The sequence below is a fragment of the Syngnathus acus genome, chromosome 5 (assembly GCF_901709675.1).
Source record: "Syngnathus acus chromosome 5, fSynAcu1.2, whole genome shotgun sequence".
In the NCBI taxonomy this organism is placed as follows: Eukaryota; Metazoa; Chordata; class Actinopteri; order Syngnathiformes; family Syngnathidae; genus Syngnathus; species Syngnathus acus.
In genome coordinates this window covers 1,918,064-1,941,631 of record NC_051091.1, presented here as the reverse complement: position 1 = coordinate 1,941,631, position 23,568 = coordinate 1,918,064, and the positions used below count along the sequence as shown (strand labels likewise).

The window sequence follows — 23,568 nt, the reverse complement described above, 5'->3', positions numbered from 1 at the left end:
GGCTTTGCTTTAATGAATGGCATCAAGGCCAGCTTCTTCACTTACTCTCTAATGTGCAATAATATCACTGGAAGTTGACTTTGAACTTATATTGTTATTTTTATTGTTATGTCGACAGCTCGACATTTATCCCCCAAAAGAGTTTTCCGTAAACGCATCAATCTGGATTAAGGATCGAACGGATCACTAAATGAGAATTGCGGCTTCATCCTTTCTGATCGCCGCTAGCCTTTAAAATTTTAACAATCGCCAAAATGTCAACTCGGGTTACGACATGGAAAAGAATGGAGGTGGTTTGCACGCTCCTTTGTCTGGTGTGTGTAATCTGCAAACACACTACTCTAAATTGCTTGGAGCGGACAAAAGGAAGGGCATGGGTGGGTAGGTGGGGGTATTTCACACATCACCAGAGAAATTGGCAGTGGTTGTGTTGGCAGCTAAATGCTTTCTTGTTTGACAATTCACTTCAGTCCACTTCAGCTTGCTCGCACCCAATTCTCCAAGTCTGCTGCTATTTTTTTTGTCTTGGTCCCGGTTGGTGTCTGTGTTGTATACTTCTCGGTCCCACAGAGCGCAATCTATTGTTGTCGCGCATTGTTGTTTTCATCACACTTGTGTGTATGTGTTTGATATCAGCTTTTAAGATTATTAATAAATAATAATAATAATAATAACTAAATAATATTAATAAAAACAACAAAAATAAATAGAATAATAATAATAACATTAACTGAATTAATATAGGTTTATTAATCGGCTTTGAACGTAATATAAGAAAAGTAGTAAGAGAAGAAGAAGGAGGAGAAAGACCGAGAGTGAGAGAAACAGGACAAGACAAGAAGCTCATGTTCGATTATGGATAGGCAGGAGAATGACGAGATGCATGAGCAAATGTTCGTCTCGTACTAGTGATAGATCAGATTGTCATATTAGTAGACTGAGCTTCCAAATCAGCAGACTGGACATCACCAAAATCGGTAGGGCAGTTCAGACAATCAGAATTCATGGACTCAATGACTACAGCGTATGTATCATTTCAATGAGAAATCAGTTCAGTTTCCAACGATATAATGAATTGTTTCCTCCATGAGTAAGTCTCACATTCAGTTCACAAGTAGCCTTAAATAATGATTCACAAGATTGCTCAGCGGCTTAAACTAATTTGCCAACCGGTGGGGTGCGTTTAATCTGACACTGTTACGCTGGCGGCGCACGCCCCGCCGCCTCGGGCCGGCGGTGACGAATGGTGTTATTATTATTATTGAGTACGGATAATAGGAACAGCACTCATCCATCCCACTCGGCTTACTAGCTCCTCCATCACGGCCTCTTCTGCAGTGCGGAGGGCAGCTTCTGCACAGAGCCAACGACGGAGGACATCTTCAATCACCCTTGGGGTCAGGCTGTACAGTTCGGTTCGCACGGTGAAGGAGACACATTATATATCTGCTCTGTGATGACATCATCACCCGACCTCGGGCCAACACGTCGCCGCCGCCATCTGCTTGGCCCTCGGATGTCCGTCGGCCGCCCACGGCTGCCCTTCTGACATCCCAAACTCACATCAACGCCGGTAATGAGTGGCCGACAGCTGCCTGATGGACCCCGTGAGTCACTTTTGGTAAAGGCTCGACCATCCATCCATCCATCCATTTTCAATAGCACCTGTCCTCATTTGGGTGGCTGGGGGTGCCGGAACTGACTTTAGGCGAGCCGGGACTGGTCGCCAGTCATTTGCAGAACTAACTCAAATTCACATTTATGGACAATTTTGGTGCTATAATCACAACCTGATTTGAACCCAAACTGTGTGGCAGATCTACGAACCATTTGCATGCTGCCAAACAGGAGCTGATCCTATTATGCATTAATAATTGTGTGCTTTAAATCACGCACTACCAAAAACATCTCTTTAAAAACGACTGTTGCAGGCTACGCTATGTTTAATATTCTGGTCGAATCCTGGAATGATTACTGTACATCATTGCCTACCCATGGTGTATGTGGATCAATTGAGGAGTTACAAAATTCAGCCTACAGATGGCAGTGTTTAAAAGCAATCTCAATTCAGCAGCAGCAGCAGCAACACATGTGGGAAATAAATATAAAAACCTTGCAGAAAATATATGGAAGACATTAAATTGCAGACAAGGTTAAAGAGCGAGAGAGAGAGAGGTGAATGCCCAAATATTAGGTATTGGCACGAAAAAACAAGTATTATAATCTTTGAATGAGTTTTGTGATGCGGATTTTGTATTGGGCTATAGGCAGGTGCTCCAAAATCACGATCACGTTTGTGCAATGACTTCCTGCGCATTGATAATGGTGCAAAATAAAACCTCACACGTACGCACGAAGGAACACGGGCATACAAAAACAAAACAAAAAAAACACAACAGTCTGGGCGTAAAAATGCATTACAACGCCTGGAAGCTGAGCCTGAGGATGACGCCACAGGAGGCGTGGACGCTCCGTGAGGCGCGCACAAACTGAGGCGTGCATGCCTGCGCGAGCGGAGAGAGAGGAGGAGAGAGAGAGATTAAGCGCGAGCGGAGAGAGAGGAGGAGAGAGAGAGATTAAATGTTGGCTACGCGGGAACATGATCAATGCCACAGTTCTGCGGGAGGTTTCACTCGATGGAAGAAAGAATGCACGCCGCTGCGCGCACCACTTTGCCGGGCTGCCACGCGTAAAAGCCACAAAGCGTCTCCTCGCGTGCACACGCACGCACGCTGACCTGACCGGGCGTCCTCATGCGTGAGTCTCGTCATCTTTCAAGGTGAGTGCAGCTCTTGTATTAAGTTGAAAGAAAAAAAAAAAAAAATCCAAGTTTGGTAGGGATAGGAGTGTGAGTGGTCTGACGTGCATCAGATTCATTTGGTGCTTTTATGGACTCGATGCTGTCTAGGGGGAAGGATTTTGTCCCGCTCCTCTAAATGTGCATTGATTAATCACCACTGTGCATGTGGGATAGACACACACTGGGAGCACTGGGATGGAGATAAAAAGCTGCACAGGCACAGTACAGTTGTGGACGTGCCAAGCTCCCCAATGTTGACCGGTGCACATGGGTGTCATTTAGAAGGGATTTGCACCCCTTGAAAGTCCTCTTTCTTCCAACCTCCTGGGTTGGCCTTATCTGGACAGGCCAGTTGGAGCTGCTTCTATTCTTCTTGCTTTTCTTCTTCCCGGACCCCTCCAGAGGGGCTCGAGAAGAGGAAGCAAGAGCGATGGAGCCAAGTCGACGGCTGCAGCCGCAAAGGCAGCAAGCCTGCACTTTTATCAGTCGATGGCTAATTTTAGAATTCAAATGAGAATGGGAGCTGAAGTTGGATTTGGGATGAGCAGAGTTCATCTGAGCGGTTTCAGCCTGGATTTTACACTAGCTGCAGGTCCCATATGATTCTAAGCCTATTGGAGAGGCTATTTCCATGTATATACATTACAAGTGGCACATAATCAATATGACTGTTCTAATGAGGGAATACGGCGTATAAAATACAGAGCCTGATTTTGATCCAAATTTGGGCTTTATTCGCATGACTTTAAATGGTTGTCCAAAAGTCAGAATTAAAAAAATAATGACATCATTTTTTTTCCATTCCAGAGATGGAAGTGGTTGATTTTACAAGAAAAAAAATATATTAATATTATAAGAATGAAGGATTTATTTGTCATTTTACGAGGTCATTTTTAAAAGAGAAGTCGTCATATAATTATGAATTATGTTGTCATGCATGTATTCCATCATTTCTTTTATGGAGGAAAATCGTAACTTTTACAGTTTGACAGGGCTGATTTCGTTTTACGCCGTTTTCATGCCCAGTTGTGTCACTTGACAGCGAAACATCTGAGTTGCGTCACTTGAAGCGAGTAAATCCAGCCCGAGTTCGGCTTCGTCAGTGACTAGAAATACATGATCGGATTCCTCATTGGTACCGAATTAAAAATCAGTTTGCAAAGAATGTTTTCAGAAGACAGCAACTGGCTTTGCATTCAGACGAAGCATAAAAAACAGCTTCTGTTGCATTGTTTATCGATCTCTCTGATCGTGGAGCCTTTTTAGGCGGGGGGGGCGGTCATAAGTCATTCTGAGCGCACTACCTCCTGGTGAGCGTGCATTATTTTGCCATCCTCAACTTGGAGGTGATGCCAGATGACTTGCGTCCTTGAGAACATCTGTCTGTGTCATCGGCGGCGAAGGCCATCACTGATGCCCATTAAAGGTCGAGAAACGCAACTGAATTTTGAAACACCACATTATACCGCTTCAATCAGTGGCATTGATGCAGGAGCGATGGCGGGGGGGTTGATGTGGGTGGGTTGGGGCCGGGGGGTTGATGTGGGTCAGCAGCACAGGCATTAGTGCATCAGGCGAATTAGTGTATGTAACACAATTACATGGTGTGTGAGTGCACAGCGGCGGCTACTACTACTATAGTCATACCCCAGCGTGCTACCCCCCCAACCGCCTCCAGAGCATCCACACCTCCCCCAAACTGTGAGCCCGTTGCCCACCGAGAGGCTGATTAAACTTGACCGTTAGGATGCTCCAGCCCAGCAAGGAGGAGGAGGAACAGTGATAGTGTAGTCGCGTAACATTAAGTACACCTGCCTAATTTCATAGCACACAATACAGGAGATTGACCTGTTAACAAAAGTGTGTGTGTGACTGTGTGAGTGTGTGTGTGTGTGTGTGTGTTATGCTGGCTGGATGACATTTTTAATGGACAGGACTGTACCATTTGTCATTCTGGGGCAGGGGGAACACTTTCATTGTGACTGTAAAAAGGAACAAGTTGGTTACCAAAGTTTTTTTTTTTGTAAAACAAAAACGAAAAAAAGAAATAAAAATTGAAGAGCTTATCCCTATAATGTTGTGAATAGGCGAGGATGGCCTCTACTATTAGTGCTCCGGGACGGGGAGGAAAGCTTTCATTTGGGTAAACTAAACCGATTTTCAAAGTGTGTTTTTCAACTTGATATGATCAACACAAAACAACACACACAATTGTGAGTCTCCTCCCACAAACGACGTTAGCTGTAGTACGAAGACTGACCTTATGGAGGGGGCAGGGAGCCACCGAGCATTTAAACTGCAGCGAAGTACAGAGAAGAGGAAAAAGTAATGTCTAGGCCAAGGTTTGTGAACCTATAATCCATATTGAAAAGGTTTAATATTCATGATTGATAGCCCTGAATGTGTGTGTGTGAATCCCTCTTAAACTCCCACGCCGCAAGATTATCGCTCATGATAATATTGCCATCTGAGTTAACAGATTGGAAGAAGGCTAGCTCAAATTTGGCCTCATTATTGTAATGAAAATTAGGATTAATCATGCACAATCAAATTTTTATTCAATGAATTGTTGGAATAATCTGTAGTATAAAATATTTTACAAATATTTAGGCCAAAAGTGAAACAAATCATGATATTTATAAAGGCTCACATTTTGTCTGTGACCAGTTGATTTTCAACCTGGAAGAAGGTTGCAAGTATAACAAGGTGGTGGTGGTGGTGGTGGGGGGGGGTAGTGACATTAAGTGCGAGCGGAGGCAACGAAAGGAAGGAGAGGCAGTGAACGTGTGGAAAACGTGCGGCTCACCTGCCAGATGGCCACTCTGGCTGCTCAGCATGCAGACAGAAGTACACTCTGGCAAAATGTCGTCGCCAACCACCAAATTCAAATTGTTCAGACAAACACTTCTGGAACTTTAGCCATAAAACAAGCAACATATGATCATCAAAAGCACAACAAAGCATAATAACTTGACTAATTTCTGGAGTGGCTCCTCTGGGCAGTTGGGAAGGCGGGCACGCTTTTTTTTTTTCTTTTTATAAATAGATTTCACACTTGCATAGAGTTCATCTCTCGGCGAACGTTTTCACTTCATACCGTGAGATGAGCGAAAGGGAATAATGGATGCCTAACACTCAAATGAAAAAATGATGATTTTTTTGATATTAAAGGGATGGGGACTTTTTCAGAGCTTTTCATATAAATGTATGAAAACTAACTTCAGCAATCGGTCCATTAGTTGACTCATTTGAATCGACTAGCTGTAAGTACCATCGGGTGCTTCCGTCCCAACAATAATAATCACGATAACACCATCTTGCACTTCCCGCTGTCCTGTGGCTATTGTAACTTGACATCTGTTCGATGCCATACTGCAGCTACTTTTAATCAGCCGCTGGGGAGTTTTCACGGAAATGTTGCTAGATTTACCCTAAAAGTCAGATTAATAACTAATATGAACATTAAAATAATGAACCAGTTAACCATGTTGTGCATATGGCAAAATAGGGGCAAAATCCCAACAAGGCCACATGATATCAAATATCACTTATGAGACTTTTTTTCCACGCTTTCAAAAATTGGCAGGTGTCTTCATAGCACGTGCTTTCATAAAAATATCCCAACAATCATTTTATCATTCCGACCTATATAGTGCCAGGCCAATGGCGAGTCCAAATTTCGTAACCAGGGTAGGAAATAAGGATAGAACAGAAAGTGCCTTCAATGTGCGGAAATCAATGAAACAGCCCTGTAGCTCACTAAATAAAAGGGACCCCTTGAATGAGCCTTGCTTTCCTCCTTTTCTTCACATAGTTGTAATGATAAGAAAACAACGAGAAAGTGTGTTCTGGGAAAGCTGGAAGGTAACCTAAAAATAAGCATGCTGGGTCGACAATGTTCCTGAAAACGTCTTATGAAGACTGTCCGTGCACATATTCAGTCAAGCAGGTTGTAGATACACCTAAATCTTGATTTTACTCCATTGGATCGTACCTGACTTTCTGTCACGGACCCCAATTCTTTTTTTTGTCATAACTATAATTTCAAGTAGTATTTTGAATGGGTGATATAAGGACCGTACCAGGCGTAATGACGAGCGCATAAACCTTAGCGCTAGTGATTTCAGTGACCAATTTAAAGGCGTTAGATAATAACACTATCAGTATCTTTGGCAAGGTATCATGATACTGCAAGTATTTCTGGGCAAAGTATAGTGTCGCAGTAAGTTTTATTGGAAAGTAGATAAATGTACAGCTCGTATCCTGATGGTATTTCTATCAACTGTTACTATTTCTGCACTTCCTTGCTCTTCTTCTTCTTTCTACAAGTGAGCAGCTGTTCCTTTTGTATTGTAATTTCTTCGTCGATCATCACGTCTCGCGCCAGCTATTTCCAACCTTAGCGTCATTGGCTATACCAAGTGGTAAGGGCGGAAGGGGGGCGAAAGCGAGGACGCGCACAGGTGCTTCCTCAAAATAAAGCCTTTGATTTTGCTTGTGTGCGACAATGCAGGATTTATGGATCTATGGACATATGCACGTCACGGCTTCACAGGGACGCACGACAGCACCGAGTTTGATTATTTTTCCTCGCTGGGGTGCAGTTGCTGCCAAACGTAATGGATTTCCCCCCGGCAGGTCCCAATGATTTATGCATGCGAAGGCAACGCGGCCCAGCGAGCTCATAACCGAATCAGTCTGGGTGGAAATGTATCGTTGTTCAACACGAGAGCAGACTGTCAACTCGAACAAAAAAAACCCCCCAAAATCTCAAATCTGCAGCCTGAGTAGCGGACTGAGCCTAATAAAAATGGCTGTGAAGGAATTGGAGCAGTACAAAAGACTGCTGCTGCGGTGCTCGTCCTCAGACCGGCGAGCGAGGTCACATTTCAGATCATTCTCGATTTAAAATGCGGTTCCATTCCTACAGCGGCAACGTATCATGAATTTGCACATCACTCGGAGTCATTATGCTTTATAAGAAGCTCTCTTGCTTTTCCCTCCACACCTCGTGGAAGTCTCCCAAATGACAAGAAATTGTCAAATGTGTCCTTTGAGTGTGACTGATTGACCCTTAATGAGGATAAGCAGTATAGAAAATGGATGGATGGATGGACAAAGCTCAAAGCCAGAGCCTGAGCCCAATAAAATGGCTAATGGCAACTTGTCACTACAAAGGACTCATGCTGGCCTTTAGGCTGGAGTGAGAGAATTCACATTTCAATCCTCTCTTGCGCAACGGCGGTGTCCGCAGATCCTTTTTTGGTGGGGCGTCCATGGCTCAGCCCTTTCCGCTCTCGCCCGTGCACTTAAGAAACATTAAAGATGATGCGCGGTGAGCAGCTGATGCAGCAGGTGATGCATCACCACCACCACCACAAACGCATTCCTTCCCCTTCCTTCTCCTTTGCTGAATTATAGAAGAGCCCAGTTGGGGTATTCACCACAGAAGCGGAGGTCACTTTGACTTTCCATTCTGTCGCTCATCGCCAATGCAACGCGGGCGAGAGGAGCCCGCTTGAGGTCACCATTAACCGGGGAGGGCCGACAATGAGATTTATGGACATGCGGAGACAGATCCCGGGAAAGAGGAATGGGAGGAGAACGGCCACGCATGGCTAAATCCGACTGTGGCAGCCGTGCCCTTCATCTGGCCGCCTTTTCCTAACAGCAATTTCAGATACAGTCCTGTATCTGCATGTATAATGCATGCGGGCGCAGATAATGGCATGCGATGCTGGGGGGTAGCTGTTGGGAGGGGCGGGCTGGGGGGGGGGATTTCACCGCCTGTGGTGTGGCGATGTGTCGCAATTGTCCCCCTGTGTCACATTTGCCTCGGCCCGACTTCCTTCGAGCATCCTTCGCTTATTACGACGTAGAAGCCGAGCGTGTTGCCATGACATAGTGCGATTTCACAGCTCCCGCCAGACATGGAGTCCCGCTCGAGCATTGAGATTAGAGGCGAGGGCCTGGGGGAATTCTGAAGCTCCAAAAAAAAATCTGCCGGTGGCGGCCGAAAAGGCAATCAGGAGTTTTATCTGTCGGAGAAGCGGAAAACAAAATGACTATGCGGGCGTGCAGAGCTATGAGGCAGTGAATGATGTTACCCCCGATTGCAATTTTTGTCGTTAATCTGTTGCTTTTGAGCATAAATGTGAGATATGCTGATATATAGAAGCAAATAATGCCCACACACACACACACACAAACTATAGAACGTAATCAGTTATAGTCACCAACCATGAAAACCGGGCACAGACTTATATAAAAATCTTGCTGGATTGGAGCCCATACGTGAAATTCGTCTAAATCGGAAATTCTTTTGTGCACCACCAGAGGGAGCCCATATCGAACTCGTGGTAACATGAACTGTCAAGCAAAGATGATTTTTTTGGCCGAATTGTTTACCTTCCGATCTCAGCCAATTTCTTTTCGGAAATTATTTGACAAGAGTGTCGTAAAAGTTGCTGAATCTACCTGCTGTTAACCTGCCAAGTTAGCAATACTGGGTGCAAAACATCCATACCCAAATGCACTCTAGTGACACCTACAGGTTCAAAGTGGAATAGACATTAGCTTTACCTTTCATGTTGCAGGGTTACTTGTTGCTAGGGAGGATTCTTGTGGCGTAAAAACATTTACATATACTAGCCATGCCCATTAAAGCGTTTGATTGACAAACTAGAGGCTGACGGCACAGCGAGCCGACAGGAACAAGAACAAAGACTCATGCGACACGACGGGAATTAATGAGGATTAAGAGATGCGTCTTTTCATACACTGTTAATTTCACAATTGAATCATTGCTCTGTATTAAATATAAATTTAACACCCCGCTACCCTCAATGCAGACTGATATAATGAAAATGAACCACGGGCCAAATGTCATGAATTTCTTTGTGTGGCAACAGTGCATATATCCTGTGGGGGTCTACGGCGCGAGCATTCATGCTACACATTATGTCCTCTGAGGCGTGTGCAGGCAGCGCACATACGTGTGTGTGGCCCTGGGCTGCCGTCATGGCGCTAAAAGGCCGTAGAGCGCTCATCACAAAAACGCCGCTTTTCCTAATAAACCCGACTCTGTCGCTGTGATCCAATATGACATCCGCTCCAAAAGTCAGCGCTAATAAAGACGCCGTCTCTGCGCCCTAATTTTCCCGACATGGACCCGGGAAGGTACCAGCCCATGCGGTTCTTACACTGGGCCTGCCTCGGCCACATTTGACCTACTTCTGTCTCCGCAACATTGTAAACAGATCCACTAATTGCCTTCATTTATTCATTTGGAAGTCAAGTTATGTTGCGGCTGGCGGCCTCCCAGCTCGTTCATGTGTAACGTGTACAACCGCTACACACGCATGCAAACACACACACACACCGCCACCACGTGGATGTGCAGCAAAACCCAGACAGGAAAAACCCATCTATATATCTATATAGTGTTGTAAGACACATTTTAGACTAATCTCTACATTTCCACTTTAAATGAACATACTATGCATTTTTCACTTTTATGTTCCCGGGTGCCTTGATCACACAAATGTGATGCTTTTGTCAAAATACTCCAAGGATCACAAATTAGCAAACGCTTTACACACACTATTTTCTTGACAGGCTGTAATTAGCCCATTCAACAGGGCAGCCCTGAGAGCGACAAATGGTGGCGCTCTTCACCTGCTGGTTAATACTATTTATTCCTGATTTAATTGTGAGTCTTTGCCTTGTGCTCGCTGTGGTAGAGAAGTGAGAAAGGAGAAGATAACTCGGCACACACTGAGACCTTTCATCGGCGGCCCATCTTGAAAAGTTAAAAACAAGCACTGCTGCGAGGGAAAATTGGCTGTTATGTGCCCGACCGACCGCCTTGTAATCATGAGGCCAGAAGTTGTTGTGATGGTTGCAGTCCGCTCACTTTGCCGCCCCCGTGGTCTTATGGTCTTATTGCTACGCATGGCCTCATAAATTCAGGTCATGCGGAACAGCAGTGACAAAAATAAATACATAAATAAATAAATGTTATTTGATCACCACTGATGCTCGTGACAATGACTCCCATTGTTGACTAAGTGTGGGGGCTGAGCTGTAGCTTCTGACCTTTCGGAAAAAACAACCCCGCAGCCTGCCCACTGTGTTCATCATCTCACACAAACTTGAGTGAAGTGTTTAAGTGTTAATTTACCGTATTTCTAGACTTGTGGGCTAGTTAATGACATCAAAATATATTATCATAAAATATTATAACTTATAATCTATTTCAAAATTATATAACAATATATAATATAACATACATAATATTAACAAAATTTTTGAATTATACCTATTGAATGGCGCCATTAGGATGTCATGTTACTTTCAATCTTAAAGTTTGAAAAACTAAACACTGTATGATCATTTTAGTGAGCAGGAAAAAATATTTGGAACATTTCCCTTCATCTCCAATGGCAGATGGGTCAAACAAAGCAACCCAAAGTACCCTTTCTGATTGAATGCCGCCCAACACAGCGCCACAGAAGTCCTGACAGCAGTTCACAGTGTTGGAATCCAAAAAGACGCATTTGGCGGGACTGATCTTCATCCAGGTTGCGAGGGTTGTGTATGTGGAAGAGGTGAACGCAGGAGGCCTGCTCACGGAGACCCTACCAAGTGGCCCTACCCCCCTGAGGCGCGTTCTCGTGTCAAATGTCTGGGCCGGAGCGTGTCTGAGTGTCGAGCCGGCGTATTCAAGCTTGGATGTGAAGAGCTTCTCTGTAATCCAGAGTAAACAGTGAGCGGCATGACTGCACGCTTCAGACGTCACCGGAGAAGCAATGGGTGAAACGAGCAAGGCGCCACTTCCTAACAGCGCTTCCTATTTGATCTCGTTCCCCTCTGCTGTTTACTAAATGCTCAGAGGGTTCGGCGCGTAGACGTTCAACACTCAGGTCTCGTTGATGCTACATGTTATTTAAGGCCACTGTCTTCACACACATCATTTTTATTATTTGATCTGCTTTTGCACCTCTGGAGCACTGACCTTTTCATTTTTCTCAGGTCTGGTTTGATGTTCCAATGAGACCAACAAAACTACAATGTTTGAAGTCATCTACAAAATTCTCTGATCTCAGGAGAAGAAAAAACACTTATTCAAACGCTGTTTTAGCCAGAGCTCAGACTTGAATGAATCTGATTGAATGACTCTGAAGAGAACAGAAATATTTGCGCACTGACGCGCCACGAGGAGCTACAAAGAAGAATCGTCAAATTGACCCATGTTAGTAGATCGGTGCATTTTATTTCACCCGGCAGTTTTAAGGGTGTAGCAAGACTACTTTGTCACATGAAAGTCTTGACCACATTCAAATTTCCTGCACACAAGCACCGCCCATAAAAAGAAAAATCTTGTGACGGTTTAAGGAATGCTGCTTTACTTATATCACCCCAACTCTACAAAGACTTTATAGTCATGCCTGCTAATCCACAGGCCACGCTGAGGACAAAACACCACAGCTTCCTTGAGAAAGAGAAAGAAGAATGTTCAAATCTTCACAATGACACTATTCAAATGAAAGTGTGGCAATTTCAACAAAGAACCTTTAAGCCTTAGGAAGAGAAAAGTTAAATGATTTAGTTTTCAAAGTCAGATTTGTTTCTAATCATCATTCAAATTTGTCACAAGAATGAGCCAGTCAGGTATTTTCCACAAAAAAGACACACTTTGAGTGTAATGTTAGAAAATGAATCTTCAGTGGCCAATTATTGGCAGAGCCGCTGGCAGCGAGCCTGCCAAAAAACGAGTGACGCGGCTACGGACTTTAAAGCGACCGCGGGGCAACCGCGGCGGTGACAGATGGACGGGAGGTGCCGTCGTGCTTCAGCAGGGAGCCAGCCAGCTCAGTGTCAGTCCATCCGCTAAGTTCCTGGTTCGCGCTCAACTCGACGGGACGTCCCGTTTTACGGCCAACACATCACGGAGTGACCTCGTCTTACACCCTCCCGTTTTCCTGACATCATTTAGCCTCTACTTAACCAAGAAGTATCCTAAAAAAAAAAGATATTCAGAAGAGTCACCTCACGGAGAATTATTTAAGTAACGTAGAGGCATCACAGTTTATATCACAGTTCTGAGGTTCTAATCTCTACATTCTATAACGGTTGGGTTAAAAGTGACACAAGTTGGGTAAAATAGCAAACCCATCTGGGTTATTTACATCCAGGCACACTGGGATGAGGATTTGACCCTGCACATTAGGTCAAGATTTTGGTAACGATTCAACTATGAAGAAATGGGCTACCACAAGTAGCTGCTTGAGGCCTTGAAAGAAAAAGGACCCCATTGTTTTGTTTTGGGTCAGCAAAATAACGACTCTTCAACTGTTTTTTTTCCAGCAATGGCTCGGTGAGAATGACACAAACTGGGGAAAAATGGGGATCGTCGCCTTTAGGCGCCCGTTGATGCATGACGACACCCCAGCAGATTTAGGGTGATGGCACGTTTGCTAATTTATGGTCTATCCTCCGAGTAGGCACCTTTTATCACCGCCCTTTAATGGACTTTGGTATGGCAGCTGTGAATGCAAAGCCACTTTATCCGCCGCAATGCCCGTCTTGGGCGTCACTTCACATTCATCTTTGTTTGGAGGTGAAAACCTGTTTGAAAGTAAATGAATTCATTTCGCAGCAGACACAGCCCGGCACAAGTAAGCTCGTGATAAGAAAATGTGAACACATCATTCACTGCCACGTGTCCGACTCATCCGAGCTCATCCCGCCTTTGAGGGGCATTGTTTGCCAGCCCGCCCCAGGAGATAGCTATATAAAATATGCTAATGAAATTAAAAAGGGAAGTGCTCGGGTTGATGCTGCCTGGTTTGGAATCTCTAATGACTCCCTGCCATCCCTGGAAAGAGGCTGATTAATTTGGGGAATGTTGACTGCATTGGAGAGTGATTAATTCCTCCTGGATTCAGCCGTTTAAGTGAACATGACAGGGTGCCCGGGATAGAAGAGGCAGCCCCAAACACGGACACACGATGAATACATTTGGGTCGCTTTAATAAGCAACCAAAAGAGTCGGCAGGCGCACCGGCATTGTGTGACTGCTTTGTTGGAGTAATAGGCAGGGGTTAGTTCTCCTGAAAAGGGTGGCACATTTTTAATAAGCTCCTCAGTTGACGGTGGGGGGAACATGAATCTCTCTCTTGTAAATACGATGAGACGCTTAGAACAAATGAGTGCTTGTTTCTTTGATGCATCATGAGTCTGATGAAGCACAAGCAGATGGGAAAACAAGCAACTGCAGAAAACAAGCAACTGCTGATGATAACCAAAGAACACTTCAGACGAGAAGGAACATATTTAAAGAGTTGATCAAAACGTCTCGTTTCTTCTCTTTCAGAGGAATGTGAAATTACCTGGACAAGTACGACGGGCTTCTCGGGCTTTCACCTCACACGCAGACCTCTGAGGTTGGTCGGAGCCCCGAGGGGATGGGAACGTGCGTGCATAAAAGATGGACTTATGGCCGCTTGACTAAACTTCACGGCCCTCTGAAGGTCATGTCACGGTTCGGGGCACTCGGGCTACTGACGCTCATCCTCATGAGTCAAAGGATAACTGCCGGACAGACGGTGAACATCTTCCCGTCGGAGCGGCGAGAGTGGCCGTTGAACCACCTCTCCGTGCATCAGTCCACGGGGTCCCTCTACGTCGGCGCCGTCAATCGGATTTACAAGCTGTCAGCCAACCTCACGCTCCTAGTATCCCACGCCACGGGGCCCGAGTACGACAACAAAGCCTGCTACCCTCCTCTGATTGTGCAGCCCTGCTCGGAGCCCCTCGCCTCGACGGACAACGTCAACAAGCTGCTGCTCATCGATTACTCCCACAACCGCCTCCTGGCGTGCGGTAGCCTCTACCAGGGCGTCTGCAAGCTCTTGAGACTTGATGACTTGTTCATCCTCGGCGAGCCAACTCATAAGAAGGAACACTACCTGTCCAGCGACACACAGTCGGGGACCATGTACGGGGTGGTGGTTCCCTCCCTGGTTCAGGATGCCACGCTCTACATCGGTACAGCAGTTGGAGGGAAGCAGGACTACTTCCCGACTATCTCCAGCCGCAAGCTGCCTCACGACCCGGAATCGTCCGCCATGCTCGACTACGAGCTTCACACCGACTTCGTCTCGTCGCTCATCAAAATCCCCTCAGACACCTTGGCTCTTGTCCCGCATTTCGACATCTACTACATCTATGGCTTTGATAGTGGTCATTTTGTCTACTTCATGACCGTCCAGCCGGAGACACCGGAGAACGGAATGCCGTCCGGGGGCTCGCCCGACGACCTGTTCTACACCTCACGCATCATCCGCCTCTGCAAAGGCGACAAGAAGTTCCACTCTTACGTGTCGCTTCCAGTGGGTTGCCTTCACCGGGGTGAGGAGTACCGTCTGCTGCAAGCGGCCTATCTGTCCAAGGCTGGCAGGATCTTGGCCCAGACACTTAACATCAGTGCTCAGGATGACGTGCTCTTTGCCGTCTTTTCCAAGGGACAGAAGCAGTATCACGATCCGTCCGATCACTCCGCACTGTGCGTTTTCACCATCCAGGACATTAACACACGCATCACGGAGAGGCTGCGGTCGTGCTACCAGGGAGAAGGACACCTGGAGCTGCACTGGCTGCTGGGAAAGGACGTGCAGTGCACTAAGGCGGTAGGTGAACCGATCCAATTGTCTTATAGATTGACTTACAATGTTTTTATCACAGTGTATCGAGGCACATACACAATGCTCCAGAGACAAAAGCCTTGCGAAGCCTACCATCAATTTATCCATAATTGGTTTGATATCTTTAATATCACAAGAGGCAAACAACAGAGGACTGTAAACTAACATGGTGGAAAGCAGTATAGACAGAAATATACTCTTTGATTAGTCATGTTTACAAATCCAAGCAGAGTCCGATTCTGGATTCCAAGAGTGCAGGGAGCTTGGAAGAGATTCAACCCACGGAGCTAATCACACTTGGCAGGAAGCTTTGATTTCATTCAGGGGTTTGGCCACCAACGCCCACCTTCCTCTAATCCCCTTCCACTCCCCTCATCCTCGTCGCTCCACTCGTGTCCCTGTCAGCACCGCTCAAAACCTCTCGAGGATTCTTCATCGTGAGAAAAAAGTGCCTTTCTCGCACATGTCCGTGACTATGCCTTCATAAAAGCCACAATTATGCATAATGAGGCTTTCACAGGAACGGGCTGAAAGCAATGATAAAAACAATCATATCCATTACTGCGTCGCTTTCCAGCGTGCACTTTGATTCTACTATGCTATCAAACAAATAGGTTGTTATTCAAGTCAAAGCAGCTGAGGCGGGCTGTAAATACATAATAGCGCAATAATTAATCTTGCTGTGCCCGTTAACCTAAGGAACTAAATAAAACACAATGGCCCGGTGCTGACAACTTATCATCACATCACACGCTTCTCGGTAAAAGAGCGGCAATCAAGTCTAATTGCATGCTTTGTTCAATGTTTTTTTAGAAGCTGATATCAGATTTTTTTTTCATAGCTAAGATTAGAGTCTGAAATGCTTCTTTATTCTACTTTAAAGAAAAACAACAAAGGTATTTGAAAAGACAGATATCAAACTACAGACCGCATGCACACCCACATGTGTGTATTGACCAATAGTGCAAATTCTGGGGGGGAAAAAAAACGTGAAATGTCATGTATTACTGAAGACACTATGGTTACCAAGTAAATCACAGTAAGTTCTAATAATAATAGCACCTTATTGAATGTTCTTATACAGTCAATTTCAGGCACGTTTATCCCTACTCCAAGCAGCAGCTCGTGCTTTGAATGAGTCTGACTCACCGGACTCATTACGCATAATGATAGGAGTGGGGATGTGTTGGTGGTGGCTGCGGTGGTGGTAAGGAAATGCCAAAGCAGAATTAGTGAATACATCGCAGTGCAAATTTAATCATGTCTGATGTGTTGTTCTTCTAGAATAACTTGACGGAAAGTGCTCTTATTTTTTGCATAATGTGTAACAGATGGACGCTTGCATTCAGCACAAATGCCCTCGCTGCTTTTAAAATGGATGTAAATAGAGGGCATAATTCAGATGGAATTCTAAGAGGCAGTTTGTGTGCACATAATGTCATTGGACAAATAGAAAAGGAATCGATCCACTTTCTCTGTCCTCAGCGATGAATGTTTTTACAATAGGATTCAATATGAATTTTCAACTGCTGATGTTCACGATTTAAGAAAATTCAGTTCACCCAAAAATATGCATCATTTTTCAGATTTGATATTTTTGACAGTACAGAACAATCGTCCCTCGCCATATCGCTGTTGTCACTTGTTGATGTCTGACTATCGTTAAATCGAACATATAAGAGCAGAGTGCATGACGCCAGCAATGAAACAATTATTCAAAACGACTACCTAGCTTTGACTTCGGAAGGTTTGCTTAGCTCAATGCTAACAGACAATGCAAAACGCCACTGACATGCTAATGTTTAGCAACGATAGATAACGCAAACGATGGAGCAATTCATCCATCCATCCATCCATTTTCTGAACCGCTTAGTCCCCACGGGGGTCGCGGGAGTGCTGGAGCCTATCCCAGCCGTCAACGGGCAGTAGGCGGGGGACACCCTGAACCGGTTGCCAGCCGATCGCAGGGCACACAGAGACAAACAACCATTTGCACTCGCACTCACACCTAGGGACAATTTGGAGTCTTCAATCGGCCTACCAAGCATGTTTTTGGGATGTGGGAGGAAACCGGAGTGCCCGGAGAAAACCCACGCGGGCCCGGGGAGAACATGCAAACTCCACACAGGGAGGGCCGGAGGTGGAATCGAACCCGCACCCTCCTAACTGTGAGGCGGACGTGCTACCCAGTGCGCCACCGAGCCGCCCTGGAGCAATTCATTTAGGCACTAATACTCACAAGAATATATTCTTTATCCTCTTTGGCAAATGCCTAATACTACAGCATTTTATTGAAAAGGGAAATATAATTTAATATGAGCGTGGCCAGGGAATGAATCGAACCTGTTTCTCGGCACCGGTGTAGTTGTAAACGTGTCAACAACAAGGGGCAGTGAGAGCAAATTAGCAAATACAGCCAGCAGCTACTTAAAGTTTTGAGGTGCGTGTAAAGCGGAAGAAAAAACAGCATCGCTTTGCACGCGGCACTCTTTGATGATATCAAGCATCAAGACATCTCTGGCACGGCTTTTTTGTCTGATGTGGCATCAAGTGTTCGACAATCACAGAGAACAGGTGCAAAATGTGCACCGCTTTATGCGCTTTGCCATCATGGCGAATTTGCCAGCGCTCACAGTCGATAAGCACGGCCGAAGAGAAAGCGTTTGAAGTTTCTGTTTTTAAACACGGGGAAGAAAAAAACAAAACAAGCGCTTAACACGGAGGAGTTGGTTTTTTATTCACACACGTCACCGCTGATTTTCTTCCCTTTTCCCGGCTCACATTTATTCTCTTCTTCTCACACACATCTGTCAACCCCAATCCGTTGTTCTTTCACTCTCCCGCCATCTTCTTTTATCTTCCTCTCACACGAAAAGTGGCCATTTGAATTATTTCACAGCCATTCTTTTTTGTCCTCTGCACACAGCCTGTCCCCATTGACGACCACTTCTGCGGCCTGGACATCAATCAACCTCTGGGGGGCTCTCAGCTGGTAGCGGGCCGCACAGTTTACTTGGAGAGTCGCGAAAGGCTGACCTCGGTCATCTCTTACACCTATAATGGACACAGTGTGGTCTTCCTGGGCACCAAGAATGGGCGCCTCAAGAAGGTGAGGCCAACGCTATCAGTATAATTGAATTATTTGGCATCGTATTCCATTGCTCACTGTTTTGCTTGTGTAACAAATGTTTCCTGTCTAAGAAGATGACATTATCTAACATTTCTAAAAAAAAAAAAATCACCCTTGAGCTTCAGCAGCAATATAATACGTTTTGTGTCTCAGAACTAATGAACAAGTAACACAAACCATCGTTAATTCATTAACACCATAATCTCCACAATTAATGACCATAATATAATAAATTTTAATACATCACAGGGATTGAAGTGTGACATTGTGCCACAGCTCATTTGCGTGCAGTCAGCAGTCAATGCGCGTTTGGAAAAAGCCTGTGCTCAGAGAAGCAGAGTGTGCCGCACTCCCATTCATTTCCCAACGCAGCCGGCACACCGTGATCCCAGTCAGAGTGCCCGGTGCGTGTACCAGCAGTTTTTGGTGCACTATGATTACATACGATGCGCCGAGTTTCCGAAAAGTCAGAGTGAACCAGTGTACGCACAGAGTGCATTTTCAAATGCACCAGCAACTTGACATCTTGATTTTAGTCAGTGTAATTTGGAGTCTGGATGCAGAAGCTCCAGAAAGAGGCTGAAAATGCAGAAGTCTTCAAACACTACCAAATAAATAAATAAGAACGCTAGAATTTTTTTTTTTTGCCTGTCACTTTTTGAAAACTACCACCAGTGGTCAGGAAACACAGACGCAATGCCCTAGGGCCCAAGCGGTGGTCGGTTGTCAGGGCAACCAAATCCATACTCTCCATTTGCATGACAAAGAGCCCTGCAAAAGAGAATGTGTTCAACCAGAATGTGACAAGAGGATGTTAAGTGTGTTGTGATGATCTATCCTTTGTGTATTTTGACAGAAGAATGTCAGGGACCTTGAACTAAGACATCTGGAAACTGTTTCAAATTGTGAAAAAAAAATGTCCTAATATTAACAGTGGTGGCAGTTTGAGATGATTATTTCCTGAGGTTAAAAAAAAAAAAAAAAGGAATCTATGACAAATACACAAGTCAAAGTAATTCAATTGTCATAATAATCAAAGTGAAAACTGGAATGTATGCCTCCCAACCACTGGAAGTTTTCCCTTAAAGCAGCAGACATATTATGACCCCTTTCTCAGACCAAGCCCATTAAGCCCATTGTCCATCACATGTCATTTCAAAACCCACTGATATTCCAATTCTATTCCCGCGGGCCTGTGCTTTCATCCGAGTGGATAGGCTGGCTGGCACCTCGCGGGCTCAGCTGTGAGGAAATGCGGTAGAGGACTGTTGTGACATTAGCCCGGGGAAGATGGGGGGCGGGCTGTAGGGGGGTTCGGTCTTTTTGGAAGCAGCAGTCTGTCTGATACGCAACACACACGCAGACTGGGTGATGGAAAAAGACAAGCGGGACTGGGAGAGACCGGGACAGAAAAGTAGAATAGACTGACCAAAAATGACATGTAAGGATCGTGGGGGATAAAAACAAGTGATCATATTTTTAAATAGAATATAAGTACATCTACGTTAAAAATATAGCAAGATGAGTGACCACTAAACAAACTAAACTTTTACACTATTTTTTCCAGTATACACACAACAGCACACAATGACAACACAAAAAAGTTTCAGGGGATTATTTTTGTTGTTGCAAAGTCCACACAGGAAAGCTGGAATCGAACCCTGCACCGCTGAACTGTGAGGTGGACGTGCAAACCAATGCCCCATCGTGCCGTCCTAATATGTCCCCTAATAAGATTTTATTGTTAAAACACCCAGAATAAGAGCCAGAATCTCATTATGGACTTGAAGCCTCAAGGCACTCGAAATGTTCAGTCAGCTCTATTCTATTTCTTTGTCTTTCAAAGCTGCCTCTGTGAGAGTATTTCATTTTTAGTGCTCTGCGTGTGAGTCTATCCAGGCCAACGTGTCTTATTACACCAGCGAAATGAGCAGCCATGATTCAGACTCCCAGGAGCCTTCGTGGAGCAAAGGGGGAGGGTGAGGGGGTGCAGGGGTCACCTCTCCAGTCTCAATCCGTCGGGCCCAAATGGACTAGCGGAATGGAAATGGGCCATGACAATAAAAAACATCGCCACTGCGGCAGGGTCACCGCAAAGGTCAAGCCTGTCACGGGGAGGGTGTCGCCGAGTTGAAAGGTCACGGGGGCTAAGCGTCAGCGGCTCCATGAAAAGCGTATGGATGTATCCATCATCGTCTCGCCAGCGGGTCACTACGGTTGCGCGTAAAACAGGACGTTTCCGTCATCGGGTCGGGCCGGCTTTGCTGGCTCGGTAATATGAGCCAAGAAGGGATGTGAATGGAGTTTCAAAAGGATAGAAAGTCTGCTAAATTGCAGACCAGTGCAGGGCACTTTTTTTACTATGCAGCAAGCATAGTGTAATCATAAAATAAACATGGACTGCATCGAAACATTATGAGAATTATAAAGGTATATTTTGAAAGATCGTGCAAAAAAATATTCCCAGTGTTAGAGTTTGGTTATCCATTTCTAACAAGTCAAGGGACTCCAGTTTGAGAGGCACATGTTAACAAATTCTCATGAGATCCATTGGGAATGTGCCAAAGATGACTTCAAAGTCAAAGTCTGCTTTATTGTCAATTTCTTCACATGCCAAGACACACAAAGAAATCGAAATTACGTTCCCACTATCCCACGGTGACAAGACACAGTACACAATATACGTACGTACAAGTAAACAACACAAAAAATAAAAACAAGATTCACTGATATATTTAAAGATTAATGATGATTTGGAACAGCTGGAAGAGCCGCTGAACACATCGAAGGGAAAATTGCGCGGCTTCCTGGGGGAAGTGGCAGTTTCCTTTGCTAAATCGATGCTGAGTGACTAACAGCACATTTCTCCGTTTTCCCAATGCAACTTGAAACTTGACACCAAAAATCGCTGAGCCATCACTTGTGGCATTTCAGCACCCAGCGGCGATACTTGTGGAGGCATATCCGTTTTTAGTTCAGCCTAAAAAAAAACTTTTGCAATTTGAAAATGACATTCTACTACATTGTGATGTCGAGTTGAATTGATTTGTTCAGCCCCACTGCTGACTCACAGGCACCTCACTACAAAACCTGAGTAAAGCAATCTGCGAGCTTAGTCACAGAACAAATTAAACTCTTAAGTCAAGGTACGACTTGATATGCGCTCGATATAAACTCTGGTAATGTAAATCATATTTTCATGGATGTTTGGCTACATCCCCCATACTAACAAAAATGAAAAGAACACAATCAGGGACTCTGAAGGCAAACGCAGCAGAATAGCTCTTCTTTCGACTTAACCTGTGGCAGCCCCAGCACATAACGGCCGTTGAGCGGAATTGATTTTCTGAGGGGAAAACGTGGTGTCGCAGCACAATGAAGCCTGATGGGACCTCAGCGGTATGCGCAGCGCTACCTCGCTAACATGTAGCCAGCGTACTAATGTGGCCCCTTCCCGCCCCTCGCCAACATTTTCCGACGTTTCCGGTTGCTACAAGCGCAGCATATTTTAGAATCATTCAAGTTTAATGCGGCCGCAACTTTTGGGAAGCTGTCCTTAGCATTGCAGTTCCTGTTTTAGGAATATAAAGTACTTGATGCAATACAAATGGACCAGTCAATTGTCTTCATTAGGAGGATTAAGTCCAAGTGACAAATTACAGACAAAGATAGGCACCCTAAAATACAGCAAGGACGAATGGGAAAATGACTAAATGCCTTATTGATATGACGGTTGCCAAGGTGAGCCGGGATGTTGGCCAAAATTGGCAGGATTGAACATAACGAGGAGAAAAAGGGGATTGTCTTCAGATGACCCGGTGGAGCCGAAATGCAGGCTGCTAATAAAGGAGGCCATTTTTCAAAATACAGGACAGTGTCCATCTCCCTGCTCTCTCCGTCCTTTCATCCAAGCTCGCCATCTCCCGTCCGCAGTCCCACTAATGGGAAGCGCACGGGAGGACCATGGCCGCATTGCAATCGAGCGAAAAATAAGTAGCGTGTATTGTTCTGCTGCCGTCGTAGGTGGGCCTTGGGAACTTGGCAAACAATGGCACTCATTGGAGGTTGGAGGAGGACAGGAAACAGGCTACAGGAAAAACATGTCCTCCAGGAAGCATAGCATGCAGCCACACAAGTTGGACTAGAAATTACATTATGATGACTTGGAAACTAGCTGAGGTCAAGACGAACTGACTGAAAAATCACTTCCCATCCAGTTAAGCTCAAAGAACAAAAGTTTGAGTACTTTTCTTCTCTTTCATTAAAGTCAGCACAGCTGTGATTTTTTCTTTTTTTTACCCAATTGACGTCTGGGTTATTTCACCAATGGGTTAGGATGTTAAAAATGTGGTCGTTTTCATTAAGTGGAGCTGGCGGCGTGGCTTTGCGTTTCACGGGGCGGGTCAGTGACTAGCGGTGTCATGTAACACGTCTTCACCTCAGTGACCTCGGCCCCCTCTTTCTTCATTAGCACGACTAGATCCTCATTAGCATGTGTGCGGCCCTGATGGATATGTGGGCTAATCAATGTGCGCTCTCCTCATCCACGATTCGACCATATGCATGGCCACTCAACCTTAGAACGGCCAGTTGTCTGGACCTTATGGTGCCGCACGCCCGTGTCATCATGTTGAGTTGAGCCTGGGGGGGAAACTGGGACTGCTCTTTGGAAAAATTCATGATCTTATCAAGCATTACAACCCAGCAACTATAGATGAATCATGCATATACAATTTATAGAAATAATAATAACAAGAATGTGAAAAAAAAGCAATGAGCACAGAACTCATCCAAGGCCAAAAAATCCTAAATTACGATGTGGCTCTGATGGCCCCAGGCATCCTGCACCTTCTAAAATCAGATGGGAGAAATGTGTATTTTGTGTATAATCCAGCAATGCAAATATCTCCAGAGATAATAATAATGAATGC

General features: G+C 45.1%; 1 protein-coding gene across 1 annotated transcript in view; it reads left to right on the top strand.

Moving 5' to 3' along the window:
* The first annotated feature begins 2,566 nt into the window (after positions 1-2,566).
* Positions 2,567-23,568, top strand: part of LOC119123028 (plexin-A2-like) — a 63,474-nt gene continuing 42,472 nt past the window's right edge. Inside the window, exons 1-3 of the mRNA XM_037251793.1 lie at positions 2,567-2,779; positions 14,178-15,492; positions 18,434-18,616. Coding sequence (XP_037107688.1) covers positions 14,269-15,492; positions 18,434-18,616 — 1,407 coding nt within the window. The 5' untranslated portion in view covers positions 2,567-2,779; positions 14,178-14,268. The remainder of the gene's footprint in view (positions 2,780-14,177; positions 15,493-18,433; positions 18,617-23,568) is intronic.